The 22,066-nt window shown below is 37.2% G+C and overlaps 1 protein-coding gene across 15 annotated transcripts in view; it reads right to left on the reverse strand.

The window, feature by feature from the left end:
• Nucleotides 1-22,066, reverse strand: part of tns1b (tensin 1b) — a 244,776-nt gene that overhangs the window by 169,762 nt on the left and 52,948 nt on the right. Inside the window, exon 1 of one of the 15 annotated variants that reach the window (XM_046844812.1) lies at nt 8,577-8,876. The exons of the other annotated variants lie outside the window; for them this stretch is intronic. Within the exon in view, the coding sequence (XP_046700768.1) occupies nt 8,577-8,657 (81 nt within the window). The 5' untranslated portion in view covers nt 8,658-8,876. Of the gene's footprint in view, nt 1-8,576; nt 8,877-22,066 lie in introns of those variants that run through there. 15 annotated transcript variants of the gene reach the window in all.

Consider the following 22,066-nt stretch of genomic DNA (forward strand, 5'->3'; position numbering starts at 1 on the left):
GATCATACCTTTTTTTTTTTTTTACTTACTCACTGAAATGCAGACATCTGCTCTTGTAAACGTGCCACCCACAGGCAAAAACACTAAAGAGTGGATGGGTGATATAGAACAGTCATTCACAGCTTGTAAAAGGTTAGAGTGTCTCAAAAACACACATGTTTACAAATTATTTTTATAGAAGACACAAAATTAATTATCCATGAGCAGATTTTGTTGCGCAACCTGGTTTTCGTTTACCCTTACTGAATAATTGTTAAGTTGACAAATTTGTAATGTATTGTTTTGTAAGTGTTTTAAAAAGAAATAAAAAAAAGAAGAAAATGCTTTTTTGTCTACGTATGCATTATGTACACATGGTGCTCCATATTGGCAGAGTCTGGTCGTGTGACCTTGTCATGCGAGCCATAGAAAGGGGAGGGGTTCTAGCTTAAATACCTCTCAGTTTCTTGCCAATCAGAACCCTTGCACAGTTTGTAGATGTTTCAAAGAGACACACACTCAGCAAATGACCTCCAACTCCCTGCACCTCAGTCTCTGGACTCTCACAGAAAACAACCCCCTGCAACCATTCTGTTTTCTTTCACAACGCTACTATTCTTCCATCCACAAAACATTACCCAGCATGGGCACCTGACCTCTGACCTCATCATCCCTCTCTTTCCACCCTTCTCGACCCTACATCCACTTGAACACACCAAGGATGTCTGACCTCTTTTCTCCTGCTTTTTCTCCCACCATTCTTCTCTACTCTCTTTTTCCTTTTCTTTCTCCCTCTCTTTCTCTCTCTCTCTAGTAAGGAAGAAGCCCCCACATGAAGGTTCTGAAATTAGATCCTGGGATCTTAGGGGAGATTGTTAGGGGAGCACTCAGTCGTGATAATTAATTGATTTGGGATTGAAATAAATGAAATGCTATTCATGAACTATTTTAGGGTGATGAGATCATCTGAACAATGAAAAGTAGTATGGGTAAATTTTGAAAAGTTTTCCAGGAGTTAATAGTGAAAATTAAATGGGAAATAACATCTTTCAAATGTTGGAAAATATCAATAAATCTAAAAGTAAAACATGCTTGAATGTGTACTATTTTCTGATATGTATCTGACTTAGCAATCCTTTAGGCTGCAGTGGGAAGTTGCTAGTATATTTGAGAGATACATCCTGTCTCAAAGACCCAGGTACAAGCTATCCTACCTATGTAACAGAGATTATAACACTGCTACACCTCATATATACAGCAATCGTGTACAGAATTTCCTAGCAAGCACTTCTACTTTTCTCAAACAATACAAGTGCCTTTTGAATAGCACTTAACCCCTGTCAAATACATTAATTCAATATTCCAAACAAAAGCAGAGGAAGGAAATAGCACACCATCCATCTAATTTTTTTTAGGATAAATATGTTACTTGGTGCAGGCATTCTGTTGATCAACTGGTGCCCAGTCCCAAAAGTCAATAGTGTTTTTTTTGCATCACCCTCCCAAGCACCCCATCCCAAATCCCCACAAAATGTTCTTCTCAACTCAATGTTATCCCTAAAATCCTTCAAACTATCACTCTCACTACAGTCCCAAATACTCACAAGCCATCCCCCTCACTTATGTCCCAAATCCCACCAAAACCTTCCTCTCACTCCATCTGTTCATCACCTCAGCTCAGCCCTAAATAGTCCAGAATCCCCCAAATCCCCTGGAGCATTACCAGAATCCTGATCTGTCAGCCTAGCCCTCAAGCCATATACTACCATTCTATCACACCAACACCAAAGCTCTATAGTCCTGCTCATTTATTCCAGATTCAAAACCCCACAATGTTATTTCACATTCCAGCCAACTACCCTAGCGTAAAAAAAACCCCACCAATCTAATCTAAAACCCCAGCCCAAATCCCTACAGTCTCGCTTTGTCACCCATCCCAAAACCACACAATCCTATTTCTATTACTCCACCCCACACCATTTATCCCAACTAAATCCTGCACCATTCCCCAGTCACAAATCCCCACAATCTTTCTACATCACCCCAAAGCCTCACAATTCATGTCTACCGCCCAGTCACAAATCCCAACAATACTGCTTAATTACCCAAATCCTAACAACCGTTAACCTTGCATCATCTCCACAGCCCAATCCCTATCCAAAAAGGCCCACAATTGTGTGTGACCATCACAGATGCTTCATCTGTGTAGTGTGTGTGTCTGTGTGTGTGTGTGTGTGTATATATACACCCTATAACCCTAACCCTAACAGTTTTGTTAAATTAAATACTGTCTTATAATTGATAATCATATCTTGTTATTTATATCATGATGCAAATTTAGATTTTTTGTTTTTTTCAGAATCCCTAAGAATTCTGAAGAATTGAAAAGTAATAAATAAATAAATAAATAAACTAAGTACCTGAACACTTGCTTGCAATGTTTAATAAATTCTGTAGCCTTTAGGCAACCTGCTGGGACTATTTGTATTTGTGTGTGTGTGTTTGTGTGTGTGTGTGTGTGTGTGTGTGTGTGTGTGTGTGTGTGAGGAGCACCACAGCAACCATCCCTTCTTCATTTCAAAGCTTCCATCACTCAAGTTCAGCAATGCACCCTGTACTATAAATCCGTCTCTGAGCATACAGCTCACTCTATCATTTACACACTGGGCAGCAGGACAGACATAAATCCTTCCTCTAAGAAACAGCCAGGATCCAGCAATCCGGGTGTCTGCTACAAAGTCCATGTCCCACAATAAGAAGTGTTGCTTGTGCCAAGACTAAGGACTGACCTTAAAGTATGTCTTACTCACTATTTTAGACACATTTATAAGGGAATGTCCTAAAGTGGGAATAATTTGGAGCTGGCCAAGTTTTACAAATATAAAACACATACAGTAAATACACTAAACATGGAAATGTTTTGTTTTAATGGTTAATTTCTGGGAAAATGACATTAGGCCTGTTTCCCAGACTTAATTCATCACCCTATATATCCAAAGAAATTCTCAAGGTACAGTAGGTGTATTTGATATAAGTAATGTTTGGCATAATTACAGTCACCAACAGCTTCATTATTAAATATTTATAGTTAATTAATAATTTATAGTTTATAGTTAGTTTTTACACAGTTGTAGCATTAGGTGTTGGACACTAGCCTATAGATGTATCTCCATCCTTTGGGTTGGGTCAGGTTAGTCAACCAAACCTTTTCAGTTCAACCATAAACAGTTAGAGGGGATGCATCTGGGCCCATCATCATTTATTTTGCCCAGGGAGGAGGGATTGGAATGTAACCTCTCTATCTACCAGGATCATGTGTTTTTCATTTAGTACAGAACAAAAAAAGTTTCTTACTAAATAAATGTCTCATCCTCTAATCCCATGTAAATTTCGGGGGCATTTTCTTTTAGAAAGATTGAATCTTTACTAGAAAATTAGCTAGTCAGAGAATGGCAAAACCTACAAAATATTGCTGCCTCTTTCTTAGACCATAAGTAGCAATAATGAATGAGAATGAGTCTAAGATCCTTACATATCCTCAAACTGAAACCAGATCCAGGATACAGCTTTACAACTCTCATCAAAAATCCTGACTATAGCAATATATACTTGATTTTTTTTAACCCAGACCTAAATATATCATTGCTGACATTCTAACATTAATTCTGACATATTGTCTTGACCATGAACAGAAAAAAATTTGAAAGAAGTATGAGATCAATAACTGACCATATTATTATTAGTTTATATTTTAAGGGGAAAAATAGATTAAATTATCAACACAATTTGCACAGAAACTTGAACTGAACTTTTCATTAGCCTTTGGAAGGTTGTCATCTGTAAGAGATGTTCTTATGACATACACATACATGCTCTGCAGTGTAATTGCACACTCTGTAAAATCAGCCTTGTGGCAAAATTACAAAAAAAATTAAAAGTATTTTGTAGCAGTATTTCACAAGATGGAAGAGTCATGGTTAAATCAAGAGAAGCCTTCCAAATTTATTACGCTATAATAGTGGTATTTCATGGCACATAAATGGATTAGAAGAAACATATCCAGAGCTTTAATCATTACCTTGTAAGGCATTTTGTGAAAGTTGAGATACACATGTTACCTAGACGGACCCCTAATCTTGGCTAAAGTGCATGTTATTCAGACTCCATCAGAATGGTTGTTTATCAAAGCCAAACAGAGCTCTGTTTCACTACCCCTGGTGACTTATGGAAACAAATACTATAGTGTATGTCAAATATGTGGGAGAGATATTTCTAATATTCACCAACGTTTTTGAATGTGGGCTCAGAGCCCCAATAAAGTAATATTAAACACAGACTTGCGCTCTCGTCTGGGACATGCATACATCTGCACATCAGAAGTAGCACTTTTGGTGAAGTAGGTCCAGCCATATGATACAAACTGAACAATCAGTTTATGTTAAATATACCCACTACAGTATTTCATGTGACATGTGATATAATGTGTCTGTGAAGCAGGGTTTCAAAAATTAGCCTTAATGCACATAAATCCTAGAGGCTGTCAATGTCAATGAAAAGCTGTGGGAATCTGCAGCTTATAGCATTCTGAGATTTTACCTATTATCAGTAATAGTGATATCTACATGGCTCTCCTAAGTTTATATACAATATAAGAGTGGCAACATTTTATTTCTGGAAGGCAATAGAGGGCATGCCCCTGATATTCCACTTACTCCAGCTAGTTATGCTAACGGTTACCAAATGTTCATAAATAGTGATACAAACATTGCAATGTTCTTATAAAAGGAACAAATTTAAGTAATTAGTTCAATGTAAAAACCATCACATGTGTCTAAATAAACTCCCTCATCAACAAAGGTGGTATTCTGTGACTAAGGTCAGAGTGTAAAAAAAACAAGAATCAAATTCAACCTAAACAGCTGTTTGTTATTTCGATGGGAAATGTGGTTAAAATGTCTGTTAGTAAGAGCAGAGCATCTTTGCCAGACCTATTCAACTTGTACTACTGTAATGCTTTCAGCATCCATAAACAAAGTTTTGAAAAATTGATCATAATTTAATTATTGATCTGTGATGTGATGCTAGAGAGTGGAATCACTTCATCAGTTCAGTTATCAGGGGGTGATTATACTATCTCAGGCAGTTTGTACGACTCTATGGCCAAATGTCTACATTTCACAAAACATCAAGTTAAACACTTAAATTATTTTCCAACTTTTACAAATTAATGTAGTATCAGGGGTAGTCTAATATAGCACAGTGTGATCTGTGTTACTTATTACAGCCTAATTCAATATGTCCATGTATGGGGAAAGCATTCATTAAATGCTGCAAGTGATTAATTTAATGTCTGAAAAGTATGATTACACATCCCAAAAAAAAAAGGCGATAAATATATAGGCACAAGGATACGGTGTACCAAACAAAAAAAAAATTATTATGCTGATTTCCTGGAGAGCCATGTGTATAAGCACAGAAATTTGTACAGTGGACCAATACGGTGTGCATTACAAGAACAAAGAATGCTCCTATAGGGGGGCCTCTTTCTCAGAAAATACCACATGCAAGGTCCCACTTGGGGCCTAGACATCCTGCTGTTTCTAAACTTAATTACAACCAGGTTTCAGCACCTCTTTCATTTCTTGAATCATGTCCAGAGTGGTCATCTCTCTGAGAAATTCTGTGAAAATTTGGAATCCAGACTTCAGGTATGGGCAATGGTGTAGAAGTGTAGCTTCTGATCATAGTAAGTATTAGTAGGTATGAATTTGACTTTGAGTTTTGCCATCAACATTGAAAATATAAAGTAAATGGAGTCTTTAATCCAGAATATAAATTCTAAATTCTCTATTTCCTCAGGAAAAAGAAGTATAATCCAAAAACTTCTAAAATCTCCATTAAACTAGTCAAATAAACAGAAGTCTCTAACTCTGTATCATATATAACAGCATGTACAATTTATGTTTATGTACAGTTCATTTATACATCTTGAATAGTGGTTGGTTTAACACTTTGCATCTTATTATTCCATTTCTGACCCGGCAACAACAGGACACCTCCAACAGAGAGAAAAGACTAGAGCACAATCATCCTATGTTCACAAGTGATAAGAACCATATGGTGCACATCCAAGCATCCTGTTCTAGCTCCCAGAACAACTGCCAAGCTTTTAATGAACTTCTGATGAGTATCAGGAACTGACTAGGAAACACATCTTAGAGAGAAAGACTGTGAGCTGCTGCTGCTCCTGGCCAACAAACATGGGTTTGCTATCTGCTCCGGAGACAGAGGTGCTGTTCGCTTGTCTCACACACTAAACGAGACACCCTAGACAAATGTTCACATTCCCAGACACGTGCTTGCATCTGGAGACACTACATCAAGTGTGTGTGTGTGTGTGTGTGTGTGTGTGTGTGTGTGTGTGTGGTATAGAGAGAGAGAGAGAGAGAGAGAGAGATGTAGTGAGCATTCTGCTGAAATCAAAAGCATATGTTATATAGATTTAAAAGGACAAAGATACTTTTAAGGAGCCAGACACATAAACAGGACTTGATCTTAGGAAAAGAAATGCTGGCACAATAGCGAGACGAAGATTTCAGGAAAAGTCGGAGTGGGAGTGAGAGAATGATTTTGAGAATAATGAGGAAGTTTGAGATGACAGAAAAAAAGAGGGGGAGTAGTAAGTGAAATATGAGGGACAGAAAGTTAGTGTTTAAAAAAATAGGGCTTACTAGGATCTTTAGATGTTCCAGATTGCAGCTTAAGTGTTATTGGAGGCAAGAGAGCTGTGGTGGTCAGTGAAGCATGCAGTGGTGGCACTGTGGGTGCAATGCATCATAAATCACATGGCCTTTCATGTTGTCCCGGGCTACATCCAAAATGTCACTGTGAGTTTCATTTTTCTTTGTGAACTGGTGTAACAGCTCAATCACAGAGATCTTACACTAACGTGTGCTGACATAGACATGGAGGGTAGGTCAGTATACAGAAAGCTAACCTCAGAAACAGTAAGACAAATTGTTCATTGAGGAAAGTATACGGAAAATAGTCTGAAGCAAGATACTGCAATTATAAATTTCACAAAATAAACCCAATATGCCATCTTAAGATTGGAGGATTGGAAAAAAGAAAAGCATCATTATATTGATGAAGGATAAATACCTCCTAATCATAGTACAAAAAAAACACATTAATCTACAATTTGCATAGCACAAAGGGTGTGCAATGGAATAAATTGAGACTATTTCCAAAAGATCTATATAATATTATTCTCTGCTTTCTTCTTATTTACTAGCAAGCATTAATTCCTATTGATCTGAATGATAATTCCTTGGCTGTCCCTTTCTGTTCCAAAGAGCCATTCCTCGACGAAAAGAAATTCAACCCCTCCTGGGACAACCACAGTACAACTCTTACACGTGATTTTGGCATCTGAGCCTCATTTTGTAGACCATAAACCAAAGTGCTGAAGTGGATTGACCTTGAGTCTTCACGTATGCTCTATATCAAATTAGCATTAGTTAATGGACATTGATCATTCCATTAAGTTCTTTGACATTTTTGTCCTGGGTTCAATATGTGTTTGGATGAGTGGCTAAAAAGCCTATCGTTAAGTCACACCTTGTCTCAGGAGTCTTCATTCAAGGCCCATATCCTGGATCTTATTTACAGACCACCCAAATAGCAGTGACACGGCCTGTCCTCTAATCGGTCACTTACCTGGCTTGTCGTCCTCTTATCTGCAAATCAAATTCCTTGTCTCCTTCTCCTTTTACCTGTGTGTTCTACTAAGCTTCCCACTTTTCCAAAGCGAGACCAGAGTGACCAGAACACATGCTCAAACTACCATTTATAATTTACTACATTCTGAAGAAGTGCAATCAAACTTTTTTCTTTAGGCACTAAAAGCTGTAATCTCAAATCTATATATTATTGATAAGGACCCTTTAACAAAAGATGCCATCAAGTTATCAAGAAAAACCCTTGCCAGGTTTAGTATGAATTTTGTCCTAGAGCCTGAAAAGCCCATCATTCAAATATTTGCCTGTTTCCTACATCTGCTTGTTTCTTTATAATTATATTTACAGCTGTAAGCACAATTCCTCTCATGACTAACTCATGCTGTTGGATAGGATCCTGCACTCCTTAAAGAAGCAAGCTAAAATCTTATTTCCACAGGGAAGCTATAGATGGTTCACATCCATGTCCAGTCAGTCAGTGACTGGACACAAGGCTTTGATGGAATTTAAGATTCTTTTTAGTCCATTCTTAAACGAAGAGTTCTAACTAAATGAGTAGAGGTCAGGCAAGATTGCTAAAACCCAACAAGTCGAAGTAACTGGTCAAAGAAAAAAAAAGACAATCAGAAAGAAAGTGTCAAATAGGGTTAGCAAAGTCAAACTAGAAAGATCTATTTCAGTATTATGTATAGAGTGCATAAAGCCAAAAATACTCCTGATGTACATGTTCATTCAAGCTTGCAGCACTTTCAGCATCACTTCATTCAAGAAAACATGGGCTAGACTTAGTTGAATTCCACACATGTACTCTCTGGTCCCTGACTCTAAAGATCTCATTAAGAACAACCCATTACTTACCCAAAACATGCAGGAAAGACAGACCCATGTCCGAGAGCGTCCAGCCATCGTCGGTGGCATACTTAGTGACACAGAGGGCATAATAAGATCACGCTGACAGCTCCAGGTCTGCAGTTCCAGACTATTCCACTGGACCGCACAATATTCCTAATTATTCCACTGGACCAGGCACAGAATTCCAGAACTGTCCATTCACTTCTGCAATACTGATCCACAAATCCATGACACGCCTAAGAGAGATCAGATCAACTGCTGCTGCTTCTCTCTCCCTCCGTCTCTTCTTTCATCCTCTTCTGTCTCACTTTCTTATCTAAGAGCCTTCCTCTTTTCCTCCCACCCTCCTTCGTCTCTCTCTCTCTCTCTCTCTCTCTCCTTTCTCTCCCTCTCTTTCCCTCTCTCTATTCAGTGAAACTCACAAAGCTTTTTGGGGTCATGCAACTCAGCTCCACAGGAGCAAGAGGGAGGTGACTGCATGGCCCTTTATTTATCTCTCCCCTCCCCATATTTCCCTCATAGCCCCTCCTATATACTCACTCTGTCTCTCTTTTGCCTTCTTTCTCACTTTTTTCTTTATTCTTATTTTTATTCACTATCTTTACCCCCTGCCTCCTTTTTACATCCCCCATTCTGGGCTTTTCTTTAAGGCATGCTCACTCATATTTGCACTAATGTTACTTTAATTTTCCATTCGCCTCCTTGCTCACTGAGACACCTGGGTATCCGGAATGTCTGCTCTCTCTCTCTCTCTCTCTCTCTCTCTCTTTCCTTAAACATCTGCAGATCTCTTCACCAACCTGGGGTCCATTTTTTTACTCCATATAAAAAACATGGTGCAAGTGTGAGGTCACCATCAAAGGCTCATCCAGACCTCACTAGTAAAGAGAAAAAAGGTTGTAAACAGAGAATGACTTCATTAGGAGCTCCATCCATCAATCCTAAATTGGACTGCTGTTGAAAGAGGTTGTGTGGTATGCATGTGCTCTGCGAGTGAGCCTTTCTTTCTTTCTTTCTTTCTCTTTCTACAGCTTTGGTATTTCCTCCACAACAGCCTGATGAAGTTCTCTGTGTCCTCTAATCCATCTAATTTTTTTAAACGGCAGAATGAACACTTCAGGGACTAAGTCCGCCTTCTGGTTCACTCCCAGTGATACCGTACATGATACAGAAATCTTCCAGTAAATTAGAAAGAATAATACAAAGGAAGAACACTTAGAAGAATACTTATTGCAAACAAAGAAATAATAATACCGACAGTACTACACTTTTGTAGGTCGCCCATAATGTCATGTAATTGCAATTCACAAATAGGACCATTAGTGGAGGTCAAAATTAGCCAGAAATGTGTATGTATCTCTCACACACCAGCTGAGATAAATCAACCACTGCCACATACTCGCTTAAGGAATACAAAATAAACTGATTTTAGTTCTGTTTCACCAAATAAGAGACTGCCAATCAGTGGAAAGATTGAATAAAAGATTTCATGAATAATGAAAATATATTTAACGTTGATAAAAGGTTTTGCTTGCTGAGCATGTAAGGCATTTATTCAGTCTCAATTTTGAAAGCAAACTAGTAAATGTGGTTATTGTGCTACAAACTAAAACAGATTTTAGTTATGAATCATATATCACCATCTGTGTATGTCGTATATCAACATGTGCATGTATTTTCGATTATCTATCATTTTAACAACCAGACAATCATTAATGTTTTACTGTGCAAATCAGAAAGTCACAAGCAGTCCGCTACACAGCAAATACAGTTAGGGATCACTGGATGATAGTAGTTATAAGATGCAAGCGCGTACTGAAATTAAGTGGTTTATGTTCTTATGCCTATTACATCAGTAACTGCAACAGTCTTATTAATGTTGACAATATAGTTTTTTTTCTTATAATATAAATACTTACTAAATTGTTTGTCTGCATACTTTTTGTTTTTTGTTCTTTTGTTATTTTTACTGCTTCGTCCTACTACATAGTGTACAATATCCTGTTCGCAAATCATACACTATATAGACGAAAGTGTACAGGTGGACACCTGTCCATAAGATTCATATGTGCTTTTGGAACATCCCATTCCACATTTAGTCCCATTATCATAGTTATTCTCCTGGGAAGATGTTCCACTATATTTTGGAGTGTGCTTGTAAGAATTTGTTCTCATTCAGCCACAGAGGCCTTAGTAAAGTCAGTGTACAAATGGAACTATTAGTAAGGTAATTTATTCCAAAGGTGCTCATCAGGATTGAGGTCAGAGCTCTATAGCAGGCCACTCATATCTCCGTTTAGTGCGCTCTGTGAACAGTCACAAATTTTAATGCTAAAGCATTCAAAGGCTGTGGTAATATAATTGTGTCAACAATTTGTTGAAAAACCACAAATGGCTTAAAAAAAAAATCAGGTGTCCCAATATTTTTGTTCATTGTCATTGAATGTGTATAATATTTGTGCGCTAACACTGAAATTAATCCACATGGTGACAAAAGATTTAGTACAACACATGTTGAATGTACTCTTCTACTAGCAAATTTTATAGGGAACCTTACTGTTTACAAGTAGGAATTAATTAACTACAGGTCTGTGAAAAAAGTCTATAATTTTTTTACCCAAAAACTAATAATATTCCAAACTAAACATGCTTAAAAAATGTATAATAATTATAAATATATTTTAAAATGTCTTTATCCATGTTATTTTTCTATTGTGCAATGTTTGACCACCAGAGCAGTGTTGCTGATAAAGTAAAATGAAACTGTTGTAAAATCTGAGCTAAAAATAAAATCCACCTGCTCATGATCATCAACACTGTACCACGCAACATCTTATATCTGCTATAAATGGACATTTGGTGCAACCCAGATGAGGATGGGTTCCCTCTTGAGTCTGGTTCCTCTTAAGGTTTCTTCCTTATGCCATCTCGGGGAGTTTTTCCTTGCCACAGTCGCCACCGGCTTGTTCATCAGGGACAAACTTACTTATAAAGAACATATTCACTTTTAATCACCACATTTTCTGTGTAAAGCTGCTTTGAGACAATGTTCATTTTCAAAGGCGCTATACAAATAAAAATGTAATTATCTAATGCATTAAAAAAGCATCTCGGCCCCAGAATAAAACACCATGTGTAAGTGATCAGAGCTATTTGTATATCATACATGGCTTTTCCCTTCTCTAAAGTTTCAGCCTCCTCATCATGCACTGTACTGTATATAGACAATACGACATGATAGTTACTGCAAGTCTCAGTAAGATCTCTGTGTACCCTTGTGGCATTTCCACCCCATCTAGTCTTCGCGCTGCACTCGCTACAATGTCATGGGTGTCACAGTGGCAGCAGTAGCAGCAGCTTTTGGCTTAATCAATTCTTTTATGTGTTCTCCTCCTCTCAACAGACATCAATATACACACACTCACACAGTCACAGTACATCAGATGTGCTTTCACTGAATGCTATTTTGAGGCACAGAATAAGCTGAAAGGCAATACAATACAGAAAACGCAAGCCTTCTTAAGAAGCACAGCTTTAATGTAGATTCAGTGAAAAAAAAAAAATTAAACAGTACTATGTGATGAAAAGTTAATCTCTTTTTAGAACTCTGAATTCTAGCTTGTCTTACTGAAGCTACAGTAATAGAATCTGTAGAATCTGTGCTTGTGAGGCAATTGTAAGGGTTCTGATGCTAATGTCAATGCACAAAATAAAGCAAAGAGCCTGTGCTTACATTTTTCTCACGCAGAATGACTCAGTGTACATAAAGCCGGAAACATCATGCCGAAACAATCTGGCCACCCTCAGTCAAAAGGACTTGTTTTTATATTCAAACTGAAAAGACACACTAAAACATCATACGAGAAGCAAAAGAGAGAACACTGTACACTCGAGCAGGCTGGAGTCCAGTTGCATTTTAGTCTCAGGCAAGATCAGGAACACTGACAGATGAGACTGATCACTGAGCATAGAAAGGGTTTATTTACAGAGTTCCCAACTGTTGTCCTGCAGGGTTTACTTCTAACACACAATGGTGAGTCCCCGCCTCTAACGCACATACTAAACCTGCTAATTAACTTTAGAAAGGCTTCAGAGAGCAGGGGAATCAACAAATACTACCCTTGAGGGCCACAGCTGTACTAAAAGGCTACATAGTTCTATGTTTGAAAGAAAAGGACTGAGATTAGCATTCCACCTGATGTCTGTAAATTAAGGTCTTAATAATTTTTATGTGGTCACCTGTAAACGTTTTTCTGATTAAATTTTTTCTAATATATAAACTTAACTGATGGAGATATTAAGAAGAGCTATCATTACCAATTAGCTAATTGTATATATTGGCATTAATGTCTAATTGGGTGCAAACTGGAATTGCCTATTTGTTCATGTGTTTAATTATTTCTCCCTTAGTTGATTATAGGATAATGTTTTTTTTTTTTAAATAACAATTCAAATTCACCTCTCTAATCAAGAGAATTTCCTTTTGATTTAACGTATGACAAAGTATACCTGATATATACAATTAATCTATAAGTAATAAGAAGTTGTAAAATGTCATCATGTAATATATCATGATTATAGATAATCAATCACGTGTGTGTGTGTGTGTGTGTGTGTGTGTGTGTGTGTGTGTGTGTGACAAAAATGAAACCTTTATCATTTTTTTTTTTTTTTTATTTAACAGACCAACAAACAGCAACAATAAATGAATAAAAATGCTAAGAAATATCTTTGCATCCTTATATCCATCCAAATACTAAGGCAACTTCTGAAACAACTGCAGCTGGTTTATACAAAGAAACAGAAAATGGCATTTTTAGACCTAAATAAATTAATTCCAACAATTTATTAAAGAGCTCAAACTGTACTATTAGTGTTTCCAATATTTTCCATGCATCATTAAAGCAATGTGAACTAAACAAACATACCACAGATCAACTAATTAATGAGGGACCTTTAACTATGTATACATTTTAAATAGAATGCAATATTAAAAAGCAGCATTTTGGCTGGTGGTTCCCTGACAGGATCAGTGACTTATATCCCTATTCCCCAGACCCAGAATTATTTGTATACTATGGCAAATAAAACGTACTGACTGTATTCTGGTTTCCACCTCTTGATCCGAGCGAGACAGATCTATTACCACATTAGATAATGATCTACTTTAGAATGTGAACTGCCAATAAAGAAGTAGAAGAAGAAGAAGAAGAGGAAGAAGAAGAAGAAGAAGAAGAAGAAGAAGAAGAAGAAGGATCATGGCAGATTTTGGTGCTTGATTTGACACTTGGCGCATCATAAAACAAATGTTTGGTAATTAAAACAAATTTCACGAAAAAAATCCCGAACCAGAATTTCATACCGGATCGGTCGAGGCCCGGGTTATCAATAACCGCCACAGGTATTGTTAGCCAACAGGGTAGAGGTGGAAATTGGGCTACTGTTGTCCAGGGGAGGGAGAGGAGGAAGACGTCCACAGAGACAGCAGGGAAAGGAGGAGTGTAGGAGAGTGGAGGTTAGAGTGGGCACTTTAAATGTTGGTACTATGACTGGTAAAGTGAGAGAGGTAGCTGATCTAATGGACCGGAGAAAGGTAGATACGTTGTGTGTTTAGGAGACTAAGTGGAAAAAAAAATAAAGGCCAGGAACATTGGAGGTGGGTTTAAACTCTTCTATCATGGTGTGGATGAAAAGAGAAATGGTGTAGGGGTGATTCTGAAGGAAGGGTATAGTAAGAGTGTAGTGGAGGTGAAGAGAGTTTCTGAAGAAGTGATGAACAGGAAGCTGAAACAGAACGGAAGAGACAGAGACATGGTGGTGGAATGAGGAAGTGCAGGAAAGCATAAGGATAAAGAGGTTGGCGAAACAGAATTGGGATCGGCAGAGATATGAGAAAAGTAGGCAGGAGTACAAGCAGATGCGGCAGCAGGTGAAGAGGGATGTGGCAAAAGCTAAGAAAAAGGCATATGAGGAGCTGTATGAAAAGCTGAACAGTAAGGAAGGAGAAAAGGATTTATACCAATTGGCCAGGCAGAGGGACCGAGCTGGGAAGAATGTCTTGCAAGTTAGAGCAATAAAGGATGGAGATGGAAATGTGTTGACTAGTGAGGAGAGAGTGTTGAAAAGTGGAGGGAGTATTTTGAGCAGATAATAAATAAAGAAAAGAAGTAAGTAAGGAAGTAAGAAGGGGGTAGCAGCAGCTTTTAAGAGGATGAAGAGTGTAAAGTCAGGTGGACCAGATTTCATTCCAGTAGAAGCATGTAGATGTCTTACTCTTAAGGGAGATGGCAGTGGAGTTTTTAACTAGATTGCTTAACAAAATTTTGGAAGGTGAGAGGATGCCTAAGGATTGAAGAAGAAGTGTACTGGAACCGGTTTTTAAGAATAAGGGAGATGTGCAGACCTGCAGTAACTACAGGGAATAAAGTATGATATGAAAAAATATGTAAAATATGATCAGTCACACCATTAAGTTTTAGGAAAGAGTAGTGGAAGCCAGGCTGAATGAAGACCATCTGAATGGTAAACATCTGTGAGCAACAATATGGTTTCATGCCAAGGAAGAGCACTACAGACACAATATTTGCTTTGAGAATGTTGATGGAGAAGTATAGAGAAGGTCAAAAGGAGTTCTAGTTCTAGAGAAAGCGTACAACAGAGTGCCAAAAAGAGAAGTTGTGGTATTGTATGAGGAAGTCAGGTGTGGCAGAGAAGTTTTTGAGAGTGGTGCAGGACATGTATGAGGACAGTGTGACAACAGTTAAGTGTGCAGTAGGAATGAAAAACTGGTTCAAGGCGGAGGTGCGTTTGCATCAAGGATCAGCTCTGAGCCCTTTCCTGTTTGTAGTGGTGATGGACAGGTTAACAGATAAGGTCAGACAGGAGTCTTCATGGACTATGATGTTTGCGGAGGATATTGGTATTTGTGGTGAGAGTAGGGAGCAGGTTGAGAAGAGCCTGGAGAGGTGAAGGTACGTGCTAGAGAGAAGGGGAATGAGAAGGGGAATGTCAGTAGGAGTAAGACAGAGTACATGTGTGTGAATGAGAGGGAGGGCAGTGGAGTGGTGCGGTTGCAGGGAGAAGAGGTGGTGAAGGTGGAGGAGTTCAGGTACCTGGGGTCAACAGTGCAAAGTAATGGAGAGTGTGTTAGAGAAGTGAAGAAAAGAGTGCAGGCAGGATGGAGTGGTGGAGAAGAGTGGCAGAAGTGATTTGTGATAGAAGAGTGAAAGGGAAAGTTTATTGGAATGTGGTGAGACCTGCGATGTTGTATGGTTTAGAGATGTGGCATTGACTAAAAGACAGGAGGTGGAGCTGGAGGTAGCAGAGCTGAAGATGCTGAGATTTTCATTGGGAGTTATGGGGTTGGACAGGATTGAAAATGAGTTTATTAGAGGGACCGCACATGTAGGACGTTTAAAAGACAAGGTGAGGAGGCATGATTGAGAGGGTTTGAACATGTGCAGAGGAGGGACATGGCTATATAAGAAGAAGAATGTTGAGGATAGAGCCGCCAAGCGGGGAGGAGGTTTATGGATGTGGTGAGGGAAGACATGCAGGTAGTTTGTATGAAAGAGGCAGATGTAGAGGACAGGGTTGCATGGAGACGGATCATTCACTGCCACGACCCCTAACAAGAGTTCAGTATGCCATCCTTTTTATGTGCAGAACATAGTTCAAAGTTTCCTCAAGAAGATATTAAGTGGCAGACCTAGTTTGTTTATTCTCCACCTCGCACTTTGAGCACATTTTTTACAATTATTATAAATGCTTGCAAACATACACAGAAATTTGAGTTAGCGCACTGTGGCTACTCACACGCTAATGCTGTGGATTCTTTATTGTTTTATGTCCAGCTTCAAAGGGTTCATTTAAAAGGAGAAAATCCTGAAAATTTAACATCGAGTGAGTGCATGAAGGATGGCAGGAATAAAGATATTTGTTAAAGAATGCTGAAATAAGTAGAACAGTTAAGTAGGTCATTTCTTTTTAAAATTAAATATTAATTTTAATACAGGCACACACACACGCACACACACACACACACACACACACACACCTGTATTACCCAAATGAGGTCTAACAAATGTAAACAATTAAATTAAATTTTCAACTTATTTAATTGTTATTTTTTTTTCAATTCTTTATTTTTCAATGCAATAACAACAATGTAGTGGTAAAGTATTTCTTTAAATATTTAATTGTATTTAAATAATTACAATTGTGCCAATGTAATTGATTACTCAATTTAATCGATATAAAATAGTGAATTACGTTAATTATATTTTTCTTTTATTTGTATAAAAAAATCTAAAATATTTTATTTATTTTTTAATCAAGCAGGCCTTTTATAAAAATGTTTTAAAAATGTAAACTGTTCAAATGTTGACACATGCTATTTCTGTTTCTATCTATTATTTCTACCCAAACTGAGCATTCCTGTGGCAGCACCTAGTGGTATTTTACCACACTGCTGACACTTCCTTTGATAAGCTACAAATTTAATTATAGCACTTAATAAGATCCTAAATTAGCCTGTCAGAGGCAACAGTTGCAAAGAAAAACTCTAAGACAACATTCAGAGGAAGCAGATTAAAAAAAGGAACTCGTCTTCTACAACTGTATACTCTATAGACTAATACTGTGCAGAAAGCACAGTTCAGTATGAGTATATTGTAAATAAGTGTCTTAGGGTGACCACAGGGCAGTTTATGTGATTGTAGATTGGGTACAAATCACAGTATGAAGTCAAGATTATTTGCTGAGGTGCAAATATTTAAGGTATGCATGTGGGGAAATCTAACACAGTTTTTCCTCTGTCAAAAATAGGTCAACGTTCTTAGAATTATTCATGCAAGCACCACGAAACTACTCTATCAAAAACGGGAGAAATATTTCATTTCTCACTCTCCTAAACCCCTCAGAAACATTCATCCTATGTCTTTCTGCTTTTCTTAATCAATAACAGTTGCACTGTGATTTATGCTTTTATCTCATTCAAGAACCTAGAAAAAAAAAAATTTACCACAATTTTCAAAAAAGAGGTAATCTGTAATGACAGAGAGAATTCAGGCTCTTGGTAGGGTGCCAAAGGATATAGAGGAAGAAAATGAATTAAGGATACAGCCTGTACCCGAGTGCCAGAGGCACGGACTGTGAAAAACAGGTCGATTTTTTTATACAGGGATAATCAAATCCAGTACGGCTCTCCAACAGGAGTCGTTCGACCTTCAGAGCCATCAACATTTAAAATAAACCATGTGCACTGTGAATCAATGTCACTTTTACATGCCATAAACTATCATCGGAGTCTAGGACCTTTTTTTGTTGTTTTAGGGCCTTCATGACTACAGATTTATACAAGCACTCTGATTACAATAAACACCCTTTTACAGTACAATACTGTAGGACAACAGCATACCTAACAATCTCTCTCTCTCTCTTTCTCTCTCTCTCTCTCTCTCTCTCTCTCTCTCTCTCTGACAAGCTGTATTTTTACTTTTTAGTGGCTTTTTCTCTTGAATAACTTGACAGTGGCTAACTATATACTGTTGCGAGTAGCTCAGCATAGATACCTAAAAACCTGCACTTAAGAACTGCTGCTGTAAACATAAACACTGTCTTGTACTCATCCGATGACCCCCATTCACAAAACACTAACCTATTTAACATCCTTTTTAATCACACTTAATTATAACTTTAAAGAATACACTAAAAAAGCAATGATTCATTATCTCACTATTGTGTATCACCCAGAAAAACATGTTGCCCTTTGAGTATCTTTTCTCTCTGATTTGCCCTTCATGTCACCTCAGGGAATTATTATTATTTTTTTACATTTCCACTTTGCCACTAAAATGTTTAGAAGTATTTAGTATGACTAGATTTCTCTAAAGGACTCCCAATAACACTACAGTTACCATCTGTGCTCACTTTTACTTTTTACTGTTACTCACTAGTCTGCAAACATACACTTCTCAAAACGTTTGTGAAAAACAAGGGCGTCACATCCCCTGACCTAAGCCTCTCTTTGAGCATTTATTTTTTGAGTGGCCTCTTTGAAGGTAATAACCCCAATACCACAAGAGACAGACAGAGAAAGAGAGAAAGAGAGAGGAGGGAAGGGCCTGCAACAGGATCACACACAAAATTCATATACAAAATCCTGTATAACAAAAGCAATAACTTTCAGTGCCAAAGCACTGACGTTGTCTTGTCAAAATCTTGGTAACCTCATTAAGTGAAAACACACTTAAGGTTTGAGTTCATTGTATTGTACAATCAAGTTCCACAGCAATGAAATGGCAAAGTATAACAATAAAATCAACATCACGGTTAGTGTAAATACTGTCTGATTTAGATTCAGGAAATCCACTCAGCTGTTCACGTTTGACCGAGTTAAACAACTCATATTTATATTTACACCAAACAAGCCAAAAGGCTGATATGACTGAAAACTCATGTGACTTATCCACAAACATACTGACAGCAGAGGGATTCATTTAGAGTAACAGCTCTCATCTAATCCAAGTCTTACCCAATCACTGATACTGTACTTGAGGACTTATTATCAGTCCCACTGTTTGAATCACTTCAAAATACAGGTAAAACTTGCATTTATGATCATATGTGCCCTTATATATTGTCATATATATTTATTTATTTATTCATTTTTTTTTATATACAGGATCCCTTTTCATGCAAGACGTCAGTAAAAATTGCTTGGGACTCCTCAAGAACCTGAAGATTCTTTGGCTGTGTAATTCTTATGTGAAAATGAGAATGCTACTTTTTTCTTACAGCATTTCTTACAGGCACTGAGTTCCCCAACCTGGACACTGTATAAGCAAACAAAGGCCAGCAGCATCAGCAAAGACACCATTAATCCAGCAAACAGAATGTTTGCCCCCTTACCATCTGGAAAAAGGTACAGGGCCATCAAGACACATACAAACAGACTGAAGTGCAGATTTCGCCCCTATTTCCACATTAATTGCCTAGTTCTTTACAGTTATTAAGGAACATTAAGGACCATTTTACATTAAGCTTCCTTTTTTGCTGCTATACATGAACTTTAACACTTTTCAATCTATACAATGTGCAATATATCTCTAAAGGTTTTATACTATGTGCAAAATATTTCTCACAGAACACATTTTAATAGTCAAGCCATCATACATATGTGCAATATTGTATACATTCTACATTATATTCCCTTTTCTCTAAGTTGTATTGTGTATTGTCAAAACTAAATTTCATTGTATTTGTATAAAATAGAAAAAAATACCTTACTTTATATATCTACACTTTTTTGCAAAAAGTTTTTACATTACTTTTAACAACAGGCTTCTGTTTCTAAATGGACAGTTAATACCATGATAGGTTAAACTCAATAATTTCACTCTTAGTTAGCATAGTGTGAAATATTCAAGTTAATTATGGATGGATGGATGGATGGATGGATGGATGGATGGATGGATGGATGGATAGATAGATAGATAGATAGATAGATAGATAGATAGATAGATAGATAGATAGATAGATAGATAGATAGATAGATAGATAGATAGATAGATAACCTTGGATGCTACTTTGGACTTTGGATGCTAAAATCTTGTAATTATTTAATGGATTTAATAGCTTCAATTAGGATAATAATCAAGGATCAGACACGGTATTTTTCCCAAAATCAAAGTCAGTCTTATTATGAGCAAAGCAAAAGTAGCTGAAGGGAGCACAGTAGCTTCTGAGGTCCTATATACTATTATTAAAGTAACAATTGTAATATACACTTTTTTTTTGTCATTTTTTTAATATTTTGGGTGAGATAGCTCTGTTCTAATGAAAATAAAAACGAGACATATGGTTATAAATCTAAACAAAAAAACCCCTATAATTTAAACATTTAAATGTATTATTTGGCCTAATCTATTTAACCTTTTAAAGCCTACAGACCCATAGACAATAATTATATTACCTGCAAAACATAAATATTCTGTATAGTGTGCCTTAAGGATCTGATTAGAGTAATGCATAACTTTTCCAATTAAGTTTCAGACTGGTCTATTAAAATCACAAATGACAAGAAATTTAAAACAATTATTTGTTCATTTATACCTGTTCTGTAGTTTGATTCTTCTCTTACAGACGCCCTCTATAAGAGAAACTTATGCTCACTTGTGTGTGTGTGTGTGTGTGTGTGTGTGTGTGTGGGTGTGTTTGGCTCTGGTTTAATGAGTGCAAGGACATTAATTTAATGAGAAAAAAAGTGCTTTGTCGACCTCAATGATAAGGACAGCAGAGTACGACATTGCCTACTATTAAAATGCCAATACCCCAAGATTGATCTGTCGCTTACAGAGAAATGCTTGCAAAGATCATATTGCTGCATCCATATAGACAGCCAGTAAGAGGAAGCTCTTACATTTTTTAATTACTGAAAGTGCAATCGCCCTTTCTCGCTCTCTCTATAATTCACTTTCTTACTCTCTCCTCAATTTCATCATTCTCTCTCTCTCTCTCTCTCTCTCTCTCTCTCTCTCTCTCTCTTCCACTCTCTATCTCTAATACATTGCCAGTGACTACAATTGACTTGATTCCAACTGTGCTTAAGAATCATGGATTTAATTAAACAACTGACCAACCATTTCACAGGGAACATAATATTCTACAATGATTTGTGGCAGCATTCCATTAAAATTCCATCAGAATTAAGTATAAAAGTTGGAGGATAAATTGAGATCCTATGATTGTTTTCAGGATTTTTTTTTCTGCAGCACATCCTCACATGGAAATGCCATCTAGCACCTGATGAATGAAGAACAATTTGAGAAAAAAGACAGAAAGAGAGATGAATTAAGCAAGAAATGAATCATGGCCAGGCATATGCTGTTGTAGAAAAATAATCAATAAATGAGTGATATGATGTATTCCCTGATTAATTTTTATAACAAGATAAAATTAATACACAGCAATCTGCCAAGCTACACTCCCCGCCCAGCTTTTTAGGACTACCTTCAAATCCATATGGGTTTTTAGGCATTCAGGAATCTTTTCTCCAGTCTTCAACTGTCTAATTTCTGGGATTCTGTTCCAGACAGGAGTTGAACCTGAAGTGGTATTCTGATGTAGTAGCTCAATCACCCCAAATCTTGATGTGTTATGCATTGAGATGCTATTCCGTCCAGCATGTTTGTAAAGAGTGCTTAGTTGAGTTGCTAAAGACTTCCTGTCAGCTCAAACCAATCTGGTCTTTCTCCTCTGATTTTAGTAATCAACAAAGTGTTTCAGCTGGAAGACCTCTAATGCACGGGATGTTTTTCAATTTTCGCACCATTCTAATGTCACACATTCTAATAAGCCATGTGTGAAATTCTCAGGAGATCAGCAGCTTTGTATACATAATCAAAGTATGTATACAAATGTATACATAATTAAAGTCAAAGAAATCATGCTTTCCTATTCCAATGTATGCTTGATGTCTGAAGATTAACCGATGC

The sequence above is a fragment of the Silurus meridionalis genome, chromosome 3 (assembly GCF_014805685.1).
Source record: "Silurus meridionalis isolate SWU-2019-XX chromosome 3, ASM1480568v1, whole genome shotgun sequence".
Lineage (NCBI taxonomy): Eukaryota > Metazoa > Chordata > Actinopteri > Siluriformes > Siluridae > Silurus > Silurus meridionalis.